Here is a 17,341-nt window from a genome sequence, read left to right on the forward strand (position 1 = left end):
GTGCACTCACTCTCTCTCTCAAAATAAATAAATAAAATATTTAAAAAAATAAAACGTAAATAAAATGTACCTGGGAATAAAAAGGTTGAGAATCACTATCTCCGTAATCCTTCTAAATTAATCTTCAAAATCCTTATTTTCAAACCCCTGGCCTCTTAGACTAGTCTTCATTAACTTCACTTCCTGTTTATATTATCCAAAGGGGGGTTAAAAACACACTATTAAAAAAGAAACATGAGAGTCTCTTAGTCAATCTTCTTTTTGCTAAAGTCTGGCAGCTACCATAATAAAATCTGACACCACCAAAGGTAATTTTCTCTTATGTATCAAAGTTTACAAAATCTTCAAGAAAACAGTAAATGCCTTCACTTTTAGCAACAAAAAAGTGAATGTCACAAATTCAGTGACACAGTGTCACAAATCAAAGCATTTTCAGTTGTTAGTTTGAAAAATTTTTCATTTTTTTAGTTTGAGAAGTTTTGGTAATTAAAAATATATGTATTTCTGACCTCCACACTGCTTAGAAAGGAACAGCTCTTAGTGCACTGAATCTGCTGACAGAGTAGGTGATACAGACCAGTAATTTGAGAACTAAAAATGGTGGAAGAAAATATTAAATATATTTAATTCTGTGATGGCACTGGACAGCTACCAAGAAGTAAGAAACTGCATGAGTAAGATTAGAGAGAAGACATAACCTCTGGAATTTGGGGGTATTTATTAAAAACAGGTGTATGCTAATTTTTAAAGCAAATGCTGGCCAAGAAAGGTTAAGACAATTTTTGACAAATTTATGTGACCTATTGGTACAAATACTAGGAATAAGCTCCTTCTCAGGATGAGGCACCTGGCAATCTCCCTAAGTCTATGTCTTCACAGTATCCACTAGCAATAAGAGTGAAAACCACCAAACAAGCCTTCACGGGGAATGGAGCCCAGTTTTACATACTCTCATTACGTGACTGGATGAAGACAAACAGGGGTGTTCATGCTCTCACCTAGTCACGTGTTAGAGTCAAAGGCAAATCTTCTCTGGAAGAAGGTATCATCCAGACCATCTCAGCATCTCTACAATTTTTAATATACAGTGTCTAGTAGTTGATTTAAAATCACCAGGCATAGGAGAAGACAAGCATCACTAAAATCTGAAAGAACCAATGGAAAAAGGTTAACAGGGTGTAAATAATGGGGTTATTTCTAGACAAAGCAGAGGAAGATAATGAAACAGAAGCATACTTTGCATAGATAATAGCAAGAAATTTCCAAAAATGTGAAGAAAAGAAAAACCCTCACTAAACTACAGATTTAAAAAACTACAAATCCCAAACACATAGAAAATCACACCTAGGTATATCACTGTGCAGTTGCTGGCAACCCAAGACAAGACATGAATTTTGAAGGAACTAGAGAAAAGGCGGGGGGGAGCACATTACCTTCAAAGGTAATTACACTGAAAGCTTATTTTCCAACAAAACAGTGAAATACAATCTTTAACAAAATACATTCAAAATACTAATACAGAAAATAACTGTCAACTTAGAATCTTATATTCAGTAAAATTATCTTTCAAAAATGAAGGTAAAATAAAGACATTTTCCAAGATACAAAAACAAGCACACTCTAAAAGAAATGCTAAAGGGTCCTCTTCAATCAGAGTGAAAATGATTCTAGAGTGAAATTTGAAAGAAGGAATAAAAAAAGTATGAGGATTAATCTAGAGGAATACTGACTGTGAAACAATGACTGACCAAATCAACTACTTACAAAATCCAAATGCAGAACATTAATACTATGTAAGTCAAGAGGTAAATAAAGGAGCCATTTTTGTAGCTGCTCACCTCATCCAGAGTGGTGTGGATACTAATTTAAATTAGCCTTCAGTAAGTGATGTGTACATATGGTTTTAACATCCTTACTAGTAAATTTTAAAGCATCGGTAGCAATAAAAATGGACATTTCAGGGTCACCTGGGTGGCTCAGTGGACTAAAGTCTCTACCTTCAGCTCAGGTCATGATCTCAGGGTCCTGGGATCAAGCCCCACCTTGGGCTCTCTGCTCAGCAGGAAGCCTGCTTGCCTTCCTCTCTCTCTGCCTACTTGTGATCTTGGTCAAATAAATAAATAAAATCTTTTTAAAAAACGGACATTTCATAATGATTAAGTTTCAATTAACCAAGAAGAATATAACAATTCTAAATTTGAATGCATGTAAAAACAAAGTCTCAAAATATATAAAACAAAAATGGGTTGATCTAAAGGAAAGACAAATTCACAAATATTCTGGAAGATAAAGCATTTCTTTTGGAATCTGATGGAATAAGTCTGGAAGAAGAGAAAGGGTTTGAAAACACAGTAAGATTAATTTGTAGAGATTGGGACGGGACAGGAAGGGTACTCTTCCAAATGTGAAACTGTTTTTTAAAAAGACAAATTCAAATGCAAACAATAGCATGTGATGACTATGTAGAGAATGTATTAACAAAACTGGAAGAAAAGAATTCTAGGTCTTGAAATCCATTTTCTTAATTTTTCTTTCCCAAACAGAAATGAGTAAAAAATATACAGATTTCTGTGGATGATGTTAAGAGTTCAAAGTGCAGACTAAGTCCTGTGGTCTCAGGGCCAGTTCTAAGGTGATGGTAAGTAGTCTGCAGGGCTGCTGCTTACCTCACTGGTCACTTTGGGTATGGATACAAGATGGGAAAACTTTATGCCTCCTAGGTGTGAGTTACCCAGGTCATGGCAGGGAATTAATAAATAAGGGAACATACTGGTTAACTAAAGAGGCCTGTGAATATTCAAGTAAGCCTGTGGCTCTGATTTGCTAATATCAAAGTCAAATAGAAAAATGTTTATCCAAATTTCCACATACTGATACTGTAAACAATAAATAACTGACTTCCTAAAAGGAAAAAGAAAGAAAGAATCCTTTCTTTTGTCTCTAATGTCAATATTCACAAAAACTTCTAGATTCTCTTCATTACAGCTCTGAATGGTCTACACTTTTGCTTTCATTTCAGCATCCTTAGACAATGAGAAATTTTCTTAGCACTCTACTCATTAAGAAATTCCTTTGGTTAATATTGAACACAGCCCTGAATTTATAAAGCTGCTTATCCATAACATGAAACAAGAAAGACTGCCAAATCCTCTCCTTGCATATTTACTATTATTTCAGGGGCTTGACAATCCCAGTATCTGTCCAGGAATTAAGCATGACCATCACACACTGTTTAAACACTTTCTTCCAAATGTCTCCCCCATACGTGAAACAGGACATCAGCTCTGTGATCCAGACATTCATACTTCTGACCAGAGGTAAGGCAGCTTTACCTCCTGCTTCTTAGCCAAGCTGTAGCCTCTCACAGCTTTGTATCCCCACATCATGATTGTGGCCCTGGGCAATCTACTTCCCCAGAATCTGATTTCTGATGTGCACTTAGCTGTGGCCTCCAGTTTAAGGCCTTCCTAAAGTCACTGCCCTTATAAGGTTTCTGTTTAGCATGAATTTTCTGGTGCTTAATAAGATTTGATCTGATGGTGAAGGCTTTTCCACACTCAGCACATATAAATGGTTTCTCCCCTGTGTGAATTCGATGATGTTCATGGAGCTGTGATTTCTTAATGAAGGCCTTCCCACAGTCACTGCATTCATAGGGTTTCTCTCCAGTATGAATTCTCCTATGCCGATTTAAATGTGATTTCTGGATGAAGGACTTCCCACATTCTGAACAAATATAAGGTTTCTCTCCTGTATGAATTCTCTGGTGCATAATTAGTGTTGATTTTCTTGCAAAGGCTTTCCCACACTCATGACATTCATAGTGTCTCTCTCCGGTATGAGACTGCTGATGTATGTGGAGGCCTGACTTCCGAGTGAAGGCTTTTCCACAGTCACTACATTTATAAGGTTTCTCCCCAGTATGAATTTTCTGGTGTGTAAAGAGGTTTGATCTGTCAGTGAAGGCCTTTCCACACTCAGCACATCTGTAGGGTTTCTCTCCTGTGTGAATTTGCTGATGGACATGGAGCTGTGACTTCTTCGTGAAGGATTTCCCACAATCGCTGCATTCATAAGGTTTCTCTCCAGTATGAATTCTCTCATGGGTAATAAAATGTGATTTGTGGAAGAAGGCCTTCCCACATTCAGTGCAAACATAGGGTTTTTCTCCTCTGTGAATTCTCTGATGCATACTTAGTGTTGACTTCTGGATGAAGGCTTTCCCACACTCACTGCATTCATAATGTCTCTCTCCGGTATGGCATTTCTGATGTATCCTGAGCCGTGACTTCCAGGTGAATGACTTTCCACAATCACTGCATTTATAGGGTTTCTCTCCAGTATGAATTTTTTGGTGTTTAATTAGATTTGACCTGTCAGTAAAGGCCTTCGCACATTCAGTACATATGTAAGGTCTCTCTCCAGTATGAATTTTCTGGTGTATAATGAGATTTGTCTTGTGAGTGAAGACCTTCCCACATTGTGTACATATAAAGGGATTCTCTCCTGTGTGAATCCGCTGATGTACATGGAGTTGTGACTTCTTTATAAAGGACTTTCCACAATCACTACATTCATAAGGTTTCTCTCCAGTATGAATTCTCTCATGGGTAATAAAATGTGACTTCCGGATAAAGGCTTTCCCGCATTCGGTACAAACATAGGGTTTTTCTCCTGTATGAATTTTCTGATGCATACTTAGAGTTGATTTCCTTGTGAAGGCTTTTCCACATTCAGTACATTCAAAGTGTTTCTCTCCACTATGGACTTTTTTATGTGCATTGAGATTTGAATTCTGAGAGACATTTTTCCCACATTCACGATATTCACAGGGTTTTTCTCCTGTATGAATTCCCTGACATCTGAGTGGATCTGACTTCTGGATAAAGGCTTTTCCATATTCACTGCATTTACAATTATTCTCCTCGGTGTGAGTTTTCTCATGATTTGACTTAAGGGACAAGTCCTTCTCATACTCGGTGCATGTGCAGGGTTTCCCTCCTATAGAAGCCTTCTGAGGTACAGCAAGTTGGGGCTTCTGAGTGAAGACTGTCTCACATTTGCTGCATTCATGCTGTTTCTCTTCAGTATAAATACTTTGATCTGCAAAGAGGTGTGGCTTCTGGATGAAAATTTTTACATAATCAGAAAATAAACTGAGCTTCTCTTCAGTATGAATTTTTTGATGTTGAATGAGAGCTTGCTTATGACTCAGAAGTTTCTTACACTGGTTATATTCACAAGCATTCATTTCTGTATGAGAATTTATATGAGTGAAAATATGGCCATAGCCAATAATCTTATCAAGATTTTCTGTTGCATTGTTTCTATAATCACATAAGCTTATAATAGGCTTCAAACTCCTTCCAAACGATTCATAGTTCTGGAGTCTTTTTCTTGCTGTATTTACATGGCCAATTTTCCCAATATCCTTATACTCACAGTCTCTCTCATTAAATAGTGTTCCCTTGTTGATAAAGGGAACTTGTGTTACATTTGTGTTTCGGTTTTCCTCACATCTCCCTGTCTGTTTGCCATCTTGCCACAATTCTTCTAAAACGGAATATGGGTCATCTCTTGTGAAGAGATTAATTCTCTCAAACTGGACTGAAACTTTTTTAGACATTCCCTGCTGTGAAGTCTCAAAACCAATATCCCCACCTAAAAAAGAAGGAAAAAACAAAACACACAAAAAACAGTTAAGAGAACATAGAAGGGACAATACATACAGTTGACTTAGGGTGATTACAGAGAAGTGTGAGATAAAGTGTTATATAAATATAACAAATATATGTAAAAATATATATGAGTAGTAATAGATTTATATATAATATATGGCAATAATACAAATACTTGTTTTGTATTTAGTAAATAATAAGCAGTAGCATGTAGATGTGCCAGGCATTGTCCTAAGTTCTGTAACTAACTTAGTTAGGCATCACAACCCACTGCTCTTGGTATCAGTATTGTCTCTATTTTACAGATGAGGAAACTGAGCCATAGAAGAGTCAGGTGCTTGCCCAAACCAAATGATCAGTAATTGGAGGAGATTCAAAGTGAAGCCACATCAGCTCTATGTATGTAGCAGAACTACACAGTAAGCTGTCAGAGGAACAAAGTGACGAACTGCGTAGCTTAAAAGAAGTATCTGTGTCTGTATCCTTGTTATCCTTATTATTCTTTTTAAACCTCCATCCACTAATCTCTCTACACTCTCCTTCCCTGTTAATCACTCTGTCCTAAATACCCATGTATTTATGTAGAGTAAAACTATTTTTTTAAAGATTTATTTATTTATTTCAGACAGGAAGAGGAAGAAAGCACGCATGTGAGCAGGGGTGAGGGGAGGAACAGAAAGGGAGGGAAAGGGTCAAGCACACTCCATGTTGAGCGCAGAGCCCGAAGCGGGACTCGATCTCATGACCCCCGATCATGACCTAAGCTGAAATCAAGAGTCAGACGCTTAACCAACTGAGCCACCCAGGTGCCCCTAGAGTAAAACTACTGTAGCTTCATTCATTCTGACTTAGCCAAATGGCAAAAAACACCTATGATTCAATTCTTTATTCTGGTTTGGGGTGCAGAGATAGATGTACTCAACAGGAGGCATGTAACAGGAGAAAGGAGCAGCTGTCTGAAGCAGGGCCTAACAGCCTTCCATCAGAACCTCTCCTCTCCCTTCAGGAGTAAGAAGCTTGTAGCCAAGTTCATGGCTGCCCCCGAACAACAGCCTCATTTATGGTGAGGTAAAGCTAAGTAATTCAGTGCTTATCAGTCAAATGGGAGTAAAAATTATTTTGTGTGAAAAAGCCCATATCCTAAGGATGTAGGCATGTCTCCACAACCCTCTTCTCTTCCCACTGGCTATATTCCAGACTGGTGGCACTTGGCTCTGTGGCTGGTAATGCCCTAGGCACAGGCTGGAAAACTATGACCCTCAGACTAAATCCAGGCCTCCACTCAAAAGCTAGAAATGGATTTTAAGTTTTTGAGTGGTCAAAAAAAAAAAATCAAAAGAGTAATTACATGACACATGAAAAATAAATGAAATTCAAATTTCTGTGTGCATGAAGTTTTTATTGGAACAGAGAGATACTCATTCATTGATGTAGTGCCTCTAGCTGCTTTAGGGCTAAAACAGTGAAACTGAGTAGTAATGACAGCAATCACATGGTTCACAAAGCCTAAAATAATGACTTCTGGGCCTTTTCAGGATATGTTTGCCAACCGCAGCTCTAGGGGATGGCTGTGCAATGACTTGGGAACTGTTACATGATGCCGGGTCAATATTTATGTTCTCTGAGTCACTGCCTTGGGGTCTATTTGTGACAGGAGCTTGCTTTCTCCAATACACCATTCTTGCCCAGAATAAGAGAATTAATAGTCCAAATTCTGGAAGAGTATATAAGACATAGTAGATTCTCAGTAAATATTTACCAAAAAAATAGATACTATTAACTTACTCGACTAGAGTTCTTGAATATAGACGTAGTCTAACCTCATATCCATTTCATTCTGCCTCCAGGGCCTTGTCATGCTCCCAGACATATTCTTTAGATGCTATGTTACAATTTTACTCACACACATTAACAGCTTTTATTATTCCTGAGAGCATCTAATACTAGATCTTTCACAATCTTTCAGTTTCTTTAGCTTACAAGCCATTGAAACATCCGACAACATTTACATTACCACCAACAATGTGCAGTGTAAAAATCTGTTCCTGTGCTTAAAAGTTTAATTATATGCAATTCCTGTCACTACACACTCAAATGCTCATTCAGTAAAATACAGGGCCATAATTTCAGGCCAATAAAATGTATATATGTACACTATCTTTCCACTAGTCACTCAAGTCTTTTTTATTACTAAATCCAAACATATACAGTTGATCATTGAACAACACAAGTTTGCACTGCATGGGGCCACTTAGATGTGGATTTTTTTCAATAAACAGTATAGTACCGTAAATTTATTTTCCTTATGATTTTCTTAATGACATTTTCTTTTCTCTAGCTTACTTTGTCATAAGAATACTGTATGTAATATACCTAACATAAAAAAACATGTGTTAAATAACTGTTTATGTTCTCAATAAGGCACCGGTCAACAGCAGGCTATTAGTAGTTAGGTTCTGGGACCGTCTAAGTTATACATGGATTCATGACTGCATGAGGAGCTGGCGCCCCTGACCCCCACATTGTCCATGGGCCAACTATATTCTTTTCCCCATTCAGCTTTTTTTTTCTGATCCTCTGTTCCTTTCAAAATTCATTATTCTTTCACAGATCATCTAGGGGTCTCTCTTTTCTTAAAGTATTAACAAAAAACAGACATTCTGAGCCACTCATAGTCATACTTAATTGGCACAGATGTATACCATAACCAATGCTTATTGCACAAAGGCTGACATTTTAAACATTTCATGCAGTTCTTTTCCCTTTCCAATTACAATTATTGGCCCTCTGAGTTGCTCCTAGCAGAAAAAAAAATTTTTTTAATCACTCTGAGACAGAAAAGTAACCTCCTCTGCCTATTGCATAAATTCAAGAATTTAGTTTTGTTAAATACTCTCCACAGAAACATTAAAAAAATTTTCAAAAAAAGACTCAGTTATCACATAATTTGATGTAATTTTGCCGAGTTTCTGCGGACTGTTGAATTAGAAAAGGAAAAAGCCGTGTGTGCTTATGCATGTAATGGTCAGGTCCACTCAAGAGGTAAGTGAAGGCTAAGCACAAAGAGTAAGTATCTGAATCGGCCCAGATCACAAAACAATTAAATGGTCAGATGTACAGGGATCACTAAAAAACATTAAAATGAAGTAAATAAACATAATTATGGACACTAAACAGAGACAATGCAACCTGCAAATATGAGGCATGTTCTTTCTTTAGTTTACAAACCCACTGAGAGAACAATTTGTCACGTGTTACATAATAGGCAGTACCTTTAGTTTGGCTCCATATAGCTACGGCGCTGTAAACATGGTGTTTTAAGCAATGAAATCTATTACTAGCACCTAAGATATACTAGCCCAAAAAAAAAAAAAAAGGGGGCGCCTGGGTGGCTCAGTGGGTTAAGCCGCTGCCTTCGGCTCAGGTCATGATCTCAGGGTCCTGGGATCGAGTCCGGCATTGGGCTCTCTGCTCAGCAGGGAGCCTGCTTCCCTCTCTCTCTCTCTCTGCCTGCCTCTCCGACTACTTGTGATTTCTCTCTGTCAAATAAATAAATAAAATCTTTAAAAAAAAAAAAAAGGCATGGGTAGAGATTAGCACATCCAAATAGGGTTAGAATAACCTAAAGGCATGAGAAAATATAGACAGGGTTTTGAGTAGTAACACAGGAAAGTAATAAGAGGAGGGCATCTAAATGGTATTTTCTACAAGACAAAAGTTACTAGAAAGGGCAGAAAGAATTATTTGAAAAGATGAGTCACAGGGGGGCACCTGGGTGGCTCAGTGGGTTAAAGCCTCTGCCTTCGGCTCAGGTCATGATCCCAGGGTCCTGGGATCGAGCCCCGCGTCGGGCATTCTGCTCAGCAGGGAGCCTGCTTCTCTTCCTCTCTGCCTCTCTGCCTACTTGTGGGCAGTAAAAGAAAATGTCAGGAAACATAACTACTACTGTCATATACAGCAAAAAGCTGTCTCCTGAATGTAGTAATGGTACACTCAAAGAGAGACACAGGAGATAATAAAAGAAGGCCATGTCTAAATGACAATTCTGAAGCACTAAGAGGAAAGAGAGAAAATGAAAAGAACTCCTCAAGAATGTGTCCCACAGTGATTTTTTAAAAAGGTAAATCAATGAGTTTCTGAATGTGTAAGAAAAGGATTTAATGTTGTGTTGGAGGTAAAAAGAATAAAAATGCTAAGAGAAAGGGAGAAGAACCATAGAGCAGGATCCTAGACCCAAAGTACCAGTAATTAGAGCACATTCCCTCCTAGAAAGTCAAGCCAAGACAGAGGTACTGATACAGGAAGAGGCCTTAAGTGGGGATGGCTTTCAGATGTCCAAGGGGACTATACCAACTTCATCCACGCAGTTCCAAGAATGCGGAGTATTACAGAAGTGTCTTGTTAACAGCATTTCACAGTTGCCAGCCTCTGCCAGTACAACTCCAGTTCACGCACGCTGGCCCCCATGCTCTTGCTCTCTACTCACCGAGAGAGCTGTGGCTGGAGATTTCACCATCCAGCATACGTGGCTCTTCTTGTTCCAAGCTAAAGATGACTTCTTGTTTGGGAACTTGACACCCTATTAACAGGAAATAATAGAAGACTGGGTTTCCGAGGCCATTCAATGAAGCATTCCATTTACTTTTCAGAAAAGTTCATGCAGAAGAGAAGTATATTCATAATACCCTAAAGGTATAATTAATAACATAGAACAAAATAAGAACAAAACTATTACACACTTCAGATGTCCTGCAGTTTTTAGAACTCCCACATACCTCAGAAATCCCACATATTTCAAAAATTCCACTGAGAATGAAAATGTATTCAAACAGATATAGGCTTCTCGCCAGTGGAGCTATGCTTACCCACTGAGATCAAGTTGAAATAGTTTTCCAGCATTACGTCCCTGTACAGGCTTTTCTGAGCAAGGTTCAATTGCTGCCACTCCTCCTTGCTGAAGTCTACTGTTATATCCTTGAATGACACTGATCCCTGAAAAACACATTCCTATTCAATATGAAGGATGAGGACTGAAGAATGGAAACAAGATACTTAGGAAGTTACTTTTAATAATGTTTAATATGCTACAACATACAAGGTTCCCACTAAACACCAATATCCTATGTTATTATCTTGAAGAAAAAAATGAATCTTATTAAAAACATCATGTCATTCTTTCTGTGCTACTGATGATATTCTGGGTAGTTTTGGTCTTGTTTTTATTGGTGTACTAGTTTCAAAGAAATAAGCTGTGAAAATTCATAAAACTGTAAACATATGATTTGTGCATTGTTTTCTATGCCATGTCATTAACACTTAACATAAAAAATAAACTATATTCTTCCATTCATTTTGCACTTATCAGTCTGCTGTTAATAAGTCCATTATTTCTTTTATTTTTTTTTAATTTTTTTTAAAGATTTTATTTATTTATTTGACAGACAGAGATCACAAGTAGGCAGAGAGGCAGGCAGAGAGAGAGAGAGGAGGAAGCAGGCTCTCCGCGGAGCAGAGAGCCCGATGTGGGGCTCGATCCCAGGACCCTGGGATCATGACCTGAGCCGAAGGCAGAGGCTTTAACCCGCTGAGCCACCCAGGCGCCCCCATTATTTCTTTTAAAAAAAGATTACTTTAAAGGGGTGCCTGGGTGGCTCAGTGGGGTAAGCCTCTGCCTTCACCTCAGGTCATGATCTCAGGGTCCTGGGATTGGGCCCCACATCGGGCTCTCTGCTCATCAGGAGGCCTGCTTCCCCTTCTCTCTGCCTACTTGTGATCTCTCTCTCTCTGTCAAATAAATAAATAAAAATCTTAAAAAAAAAAAAAAGTTTATTTTAAAAAGGCTTCCCCCTTCCCACAACAGTGTGGTACTAGCATAGAGAGAGACTATAGGTCAATGGAATGTAACTGAGAATCCAGAAATAGACCCTCATATTTATAGTCAATTGGTATTCAACAGAGGAGTCAAAAAATTTTTAAATGGAAAAAAAGTTTTTTAACAAATCATGCTGGGACAAGTGGATATCCACAGGTAAAAGGATGAAGTGGGACCACTACTTTGTACTATATAAAAAAATTAGCTCGAAGTGGATCAAAGGCCCTAATGTTCTTATATTTAGCCAAATTTACACTTAATTAAAAGGTAAATCTTTGTGACACTGGATTTGGCAACAATTCCTTAAACATAAAATCAAAAGCACAAGCAACTAAAGAAAAAAAAGAACAGATAAACTGGACTTAATTAATTGTGCTTAAAAGGAGATCATCAAAAAAGTGAAAAGATGGGAAGTTTGGGTGGCTCAGTTGGTTCAGCGTCTGCCTTTTACTCAGGTCATGATCCCAGGGTCCTGGGATCAAGTCCCACATTGGGCTCCTTGCTCAGCAGGGAGCCTGCTACTCCCTCTGCTCCCTGCTCCCCCACTTGGGCATGCTCTCACTCTCTGACAAATAAATCTTAAAAAAGAAAAAAAAAAAAAGGTGAAAAGACAATCTAAAAACTGGGATAAAATTTTTGCAAATGATATGTCTAATAAGGGACTTGGATCTAGACTACATAACTCTTACAACTCAATAAAAAATAATAATCCAATTAAAATGGGTAAAGGATCTGAATATACATTTCTTCAAAGATAAACAAATGGCCAAAAGCACATGAAAAGATCCTCAGTATCTTTAGTCAAAAGGTCATATCGAAAATACCTCTTCAAATTCACTGAGATGACTTTAATAAAAAAGATGCTCAATATTATTTGTCATCAGGGAAATATACCCACTAGGATGGCTTCAATAAAAAAGAGATAATAATAAACATTAGTGAGGAAGTGGAAAAACTGGAATCCTCAAGTGGTGATGGTGAAAATATAAAATGGTACAGCCACTCTGTGAAACAATGGCAATTCCTCAAAAAGTTAAACAGAGTCGGGACGCCTGGGTGGCTCAGTTGGTTGGATGACTGCCTTCGGCTCAGGTCATGATCCCGGAGTCCGGGATCGAGTCCCGCATCAGGCTCCCAGCTCCATGGGGAGTCTGCTTCGCTCTCTGACCTTCTCCTCACTCATGCTCTCTCTCACTGTCTCTCTCTCAAACAAATAAATAAAATCTTAAAAAAAAAAAAATGTGATTAAAAAGTTAAACAGAGTCACAATATAACCCAAGGGGTCCACTTCTAGGTATATACCCCAAAGAAAATGAAAACATCTATCCACATAAAATTTGCGCATGAATGTTTATAGTAGCACTATTCATAATATACAAAACCAGAAACAACCCAAATGTCTGTGAACTAATGATGGTTTAAAAATGTGCTATATCCATACAACAGAATGTTATTCAGCCATAAAAAGGAATAAAGTACTGATACGTGCTTTAATGTGGATAAATCTTGGAAACATTATGCTAAGTAAAACAAGTGAGTCACAAATGGCCAAATATTAAATGATTCCTTTAATACAAAATGTTCAGAACAGGAGAACTTATTGTTACAGAAAGATTAGTGATTACCTAGGGCTAGGAGGAATGGAAGGATTGGGGGTAACAGCAAAAAGGTATGTTATAAGTTTGGAGACGAAGGGTTAGAGAAAATGTTCTAAAACTTATATTGGTTATACAACTCTGTGAATATACTAAAAACCAATGAATGTATACTGTATTTTATTTTTTTTTAAAGATTTTATTTATTTATTTGTCAGAGAGAGAGCGAGCGAGAGCGAGCACAGGCAGACAGAGTGGAAGGCGGAGTCAGAGGGAGAAGCAGGCTCCCTGCGGAGCAAGGAGCCCGATGTGGGACTCGATCCCAGGACGCCGGGATCATGACCTGAGCCGAAGGCAGCTGCCCAACCAACTGAGCCACCCAGGCATCCCTGAATGTATACTTTAAATGGATGAAATATATGGGGTAAAAAGGACTCTTCTGAGGCACTGCTATTTCCAGATGGGATACAATAGTCTGTGGCAGTTCGGTGTTTCTTCCAAGATTAACTATAAATGCCATATACAAGAAAGCTGTTAGGAGTTTAGATTCTGGAGAGAACATTGAAGATTTAAGCTCATGTATGCAGCTACTTTTACACTGGAAGTATTTACCAATTCTAGGTGTTGGCAAAGGTAGAATCCGGCTTTGAATCAGTAGAAGGCTACAGCTGGGTGACAGAGAGACCAGGACTCAAACACACACCTGCCAAATTCTAGGGGTATACGGGCAAAAGACTAAAAAGTTAACCAGAGAGCATCTCCAAAAACAAAGCAAAAAAAGTATAATCCAGCCACCCACTACTGAGTATTTATCCAAAGGAAAAAAAAAACACTAATTCAGAAAGATATATGTACTCCTATGTTTATTGCAGCATTATTTACAATAGCCAAGTTATAGAAGCAACCCCACTGTTCACATCAATAAATGAATGAATAAAGATGTTGAGCTTCCAAATCTTGGTTTCAGCCTGGGTCATGGTCTCGGGGTCATGGTCTCGGGGTCATGAGCTGGAGCTCCATGTTGCACTACATGCTCAGCAGGGAGTCTGCATGGGATTCTCTCTCTCCCTCTACTTTTGCCCACACCCCCTGCTCGCACATACTCTTTCTCTCCAGAAAATAAATGAATAAATCTTTAAAAAATTGTTAAATAAGACACTCAGACATAAAAAAGAATAAGATCTTGCCATTTATGACATCATGGATGGATTTACACGGTACTGTCCTAAGTGAAACTAGTCAGAGAAAGGCAAATAGCATGTTTTCACTTACATGTGCAATCAAACAAAGTAGAAACGAACCCATAAATATAGAGAACTGTTGGGAGCCTCGTGCCTAGAAGGGGGTTAACCCAATAGAGGAACAGTTCTTGGGAACCTCTTCAACTGAGGACTTTCACGGGTGGCAAGCTAGAGTGCCACCGTGTTTCCCTGGATTGTTATGAGAACATTGTAAGGTTTGGCTTGTTGCCATTGCAGTTGCTGTCTCAAGACTAAGTTAATAAGGCTCCTGTGTTTTGAGAATATTGAGTTATGGCCTAAGTGTCCAAACCACGAAGGTCAAGGCTGTCTGATATCTCTGCATGGCCAGCTACTCTCAGGCCAAAATAGAAACTAGAAGTACAGAAGGCGATTCTCTTACTGTGTGGGATCAATCAGAACTCTGCAAAACAAACTTTGGCGCTTGCTAGACGCGTTCGCCCGTGTCCCTCCTGCTCCCCGCACTCCCTTTCTTCATGCTCCGTCCTTCAACCCTGTTCCCTCTTGTCGCGGCCGGATGGTTGCCGGGGGTAGGAGGAGAATGGGTGAAGCGAGATGGGAGGTACAGACTGCCAGTTATGGAATGAGTGAGTTGTTGAGGGTGAAAGGTACAGCAGAGCGAACAGAGTCAATGGTATCGTGACAGTGTTGTAAGGCAACAGATGGCAGCTACATCTGCGGTCTGCATAGCCTAATGTACAGACTCATCGAATCACTGTGTTGCACAGCTGAAACCAATTAATATTGTGTGTCAACAACACTTCAATAAAAAAAAAAAACAAGATTTAAAAAAATAAAAGGCAAGACTGAGACTTCTGGTTCTTAAAAAAATAGAGTTCGTGCACTTCACCCTATTTCTCCTGCTAATTACCTAAAAACCTAGAAAAATACACAAAACACTTATCCACACCCTTGGCTTTCTCTCAAGAGGTTTCTTGACTGTAAAACTAATTTTGGCATCTTTTGGAATCCTAATAGCCTGAAAATTCCCCAAGTCATCAAGTCTGGTTTCTTTTTGCTTAACAGTTGTCCCCTCAATCCGGCTCAACTGTCACATTTCACTATAATCAGGAAGAATAAACTTGCTACATCTTCAACCCTTTGCTTAGAAATCTTCTCAGAGAAAAACCCAAGTTCATGATTGACAAATCTGTTTTCCACATTAACTACAGGACAAACTTCATCTAGGCTTTCTGCCACTGCACAACAGGGTACCCTTTCAGGGGAGCCTGACTTTCCCTCTCCTTCTGTCTGCTGCTCTGCCTACTTGTGCTCTCTCTCTCTGTCAAATAAATAAATGAAATAAAAATAAATAAATAAATAAATAAATAAAAGTTAAAATGCAAAGAACAAAGAGGTAAATATAATTGAAAAAAGTATGTAAAAGGGACAGCTGGGTGGCTCAGTTGGTTAAGCCGCTGCCTTCGGCTCAGGTCATGATCTCAGGGTCCTGGGATCGAGTCCCACATCGGGCTCCTTGCTCGGCAGGGAGCCTGCTTCTCCCTCTGCCTCTGCCTGCCTCTCTGTCTGCCTGTGCTCACTCGGTCTCTCTCCCTCTGTCTCTGACAAATAAATAAATAAAATCTTAAAAAAAAAAAAAGTATGTAAGAATATGCTTAACAGGGGCGCCTGGGTGGCTCAGTGGGTTAAGCCGCTGCCTTCGGCTCAGGTCATGATCTCAGGGTCCTGGGATCGAGTCCCGCATCGGGCTCTCTGCTTGGCAGGGAGCCTGCTTCCCTCTCTCTCTCTCTTTCTGCCTGCCTCTCCGTCTACTTGTGATTTCTCTCTGTCAAATAAATAAATAAAATCTTTAAAAAAAAAAAAAAGAATATGCTTAACAAATTTTCAAGTCTTAGAGTGATACAATTAGCACTTTCCATAATTAAATTAACAGTAAAATGCCAAAGAAAAGGAATATGCTTAATATAAAACAAGTCCTCCTTAAAAAAAAAAAAAAAAAAAAAATCAGTGAACTAACTCCCATTCCCGGAAAGATGGAAATAGATGCACTTGTTCCTTCTGATCCCACTAAGTACATCTAGAAACCATAGACATCATCCATAAAACAAATATGAGAAGACTCTGTAAGGCTAAAGAAAAGTCGAACTGCCTAGGAACCTCAGAAACCCAAAACTACATAACACGAGTTCCCAAAGACTGCTTGATACAGTCCTTACCGGTGCTAGAAAAGCCTACAACCCAGTATCACCAACAAGAGCACACAAAGAGAGCGCAAAGAAAAGTCTGCTCTCTCTAGCTAAAAGACCAGCAAAGATGCAGAAAGGCAGAAAACTTGTTGGCAAAACACACTCAAGGCAGACACAACAAAATGAAAAAACAAAGCTCGACCCCAAACCCATCAGCAAAGACCCAGTGAGTAGCCTAGACTTGCACTCTGACTAGCTAAAGAATGATGCCCCCTTCATGCTCCAAAGGTGTGGTGTGAGAAAAAGCCAGATGGGGAGTCGGAACTTTAATCCATACATAGTAGTAATAAAATAAATAGTTCAGCATCCCTCATAAATATGATACAAAAATCCTTAACAAAGTATCAACAAATACAAATAAATAGAAAGAAGTATATGCCATAATCAAATGGGGTTTATTCAAAGGTTGCAAAACTGGCTCAGGATGTGAAAATCAATCAATTGTAGGGGGGAAGGGGGCGTCTGAGGGCACAGCAGAGCCTCCTGCTGCATGAGAAGACAATAAATTTTATTCTTTGAAAAAAAAAAAAAGGAAATCAATCAATTGTGATCCACCATAGCAACAGACTTAAGAAGTAAAATCCCATTACCGTACCAACTGATGCAGAAAAACCATCTGACAAAATACCTGTTCATCATAAAACCTCAAAACTCTGCTTCAGCAGGTAGTCCCTGGACAAGCAGCAATGACATCCTGTGGGAATCCCAACACTATTAAATCAGAATCTGC

General features: G+C 38.8%; 1 protein-coding gene across 10 annotated transcripts in view; it reads right to left on the reverse strand.

The window, feature by feature from the left end:
* Positions 1-2,097: 2,097 nt before the first annotated feature.
* The window catches only part of ZNF484 (zinc finger protein 484), a 33,406-nt gene continuing 18,162 nt past the window's right edge, over positions 2,098-17,341 (reverse strand). For 8 of the 10 annotated variants that reach the window (XM_032308784.1, XM_032308787.1, XM_032308781.1 and 5 more), the window contains 3 exons: positions 10,544-10,670; positions 10,165-10,257; positions 2,098-5,661 (listed from right to left, as the gene is read on the reverse strand). In XM_032308784.1, the coding sequence (XP_032164675.1) occupies positions 3,383-5,661; positions 10,165-10,257; positions 10,544-10,670 (2,499 nt within the window). In that variant the 3' untranslated portion in view covers positions 2,098-3,382. Of the gene's footprint in view, positions 5,662-10,164; positions 10,258-10,543; positions 10,671-11,308; positions 11,332-11,356; positions 11,378-17,341 lie in introns of those variants that run through there. The other 2 variants (XM_032308789.1, XM_032308790.1) reach the window with 2 other exon arrangements.

Source organism: Mustela erminea, chromosome 12, assembly GCF_009829155.1.
Source record: "Mustela erminea isolate mMusErm1 chromosome 12, mMusErm1.Pri, whole genome shotgun sequence".
NCBI classification, from domain to species: domain Eukaryota; kingdom Metazoa; phylum Chordata; class Mammalia; order Carnivora; family Mustelidae; genus Mustela; species Mustela erminea.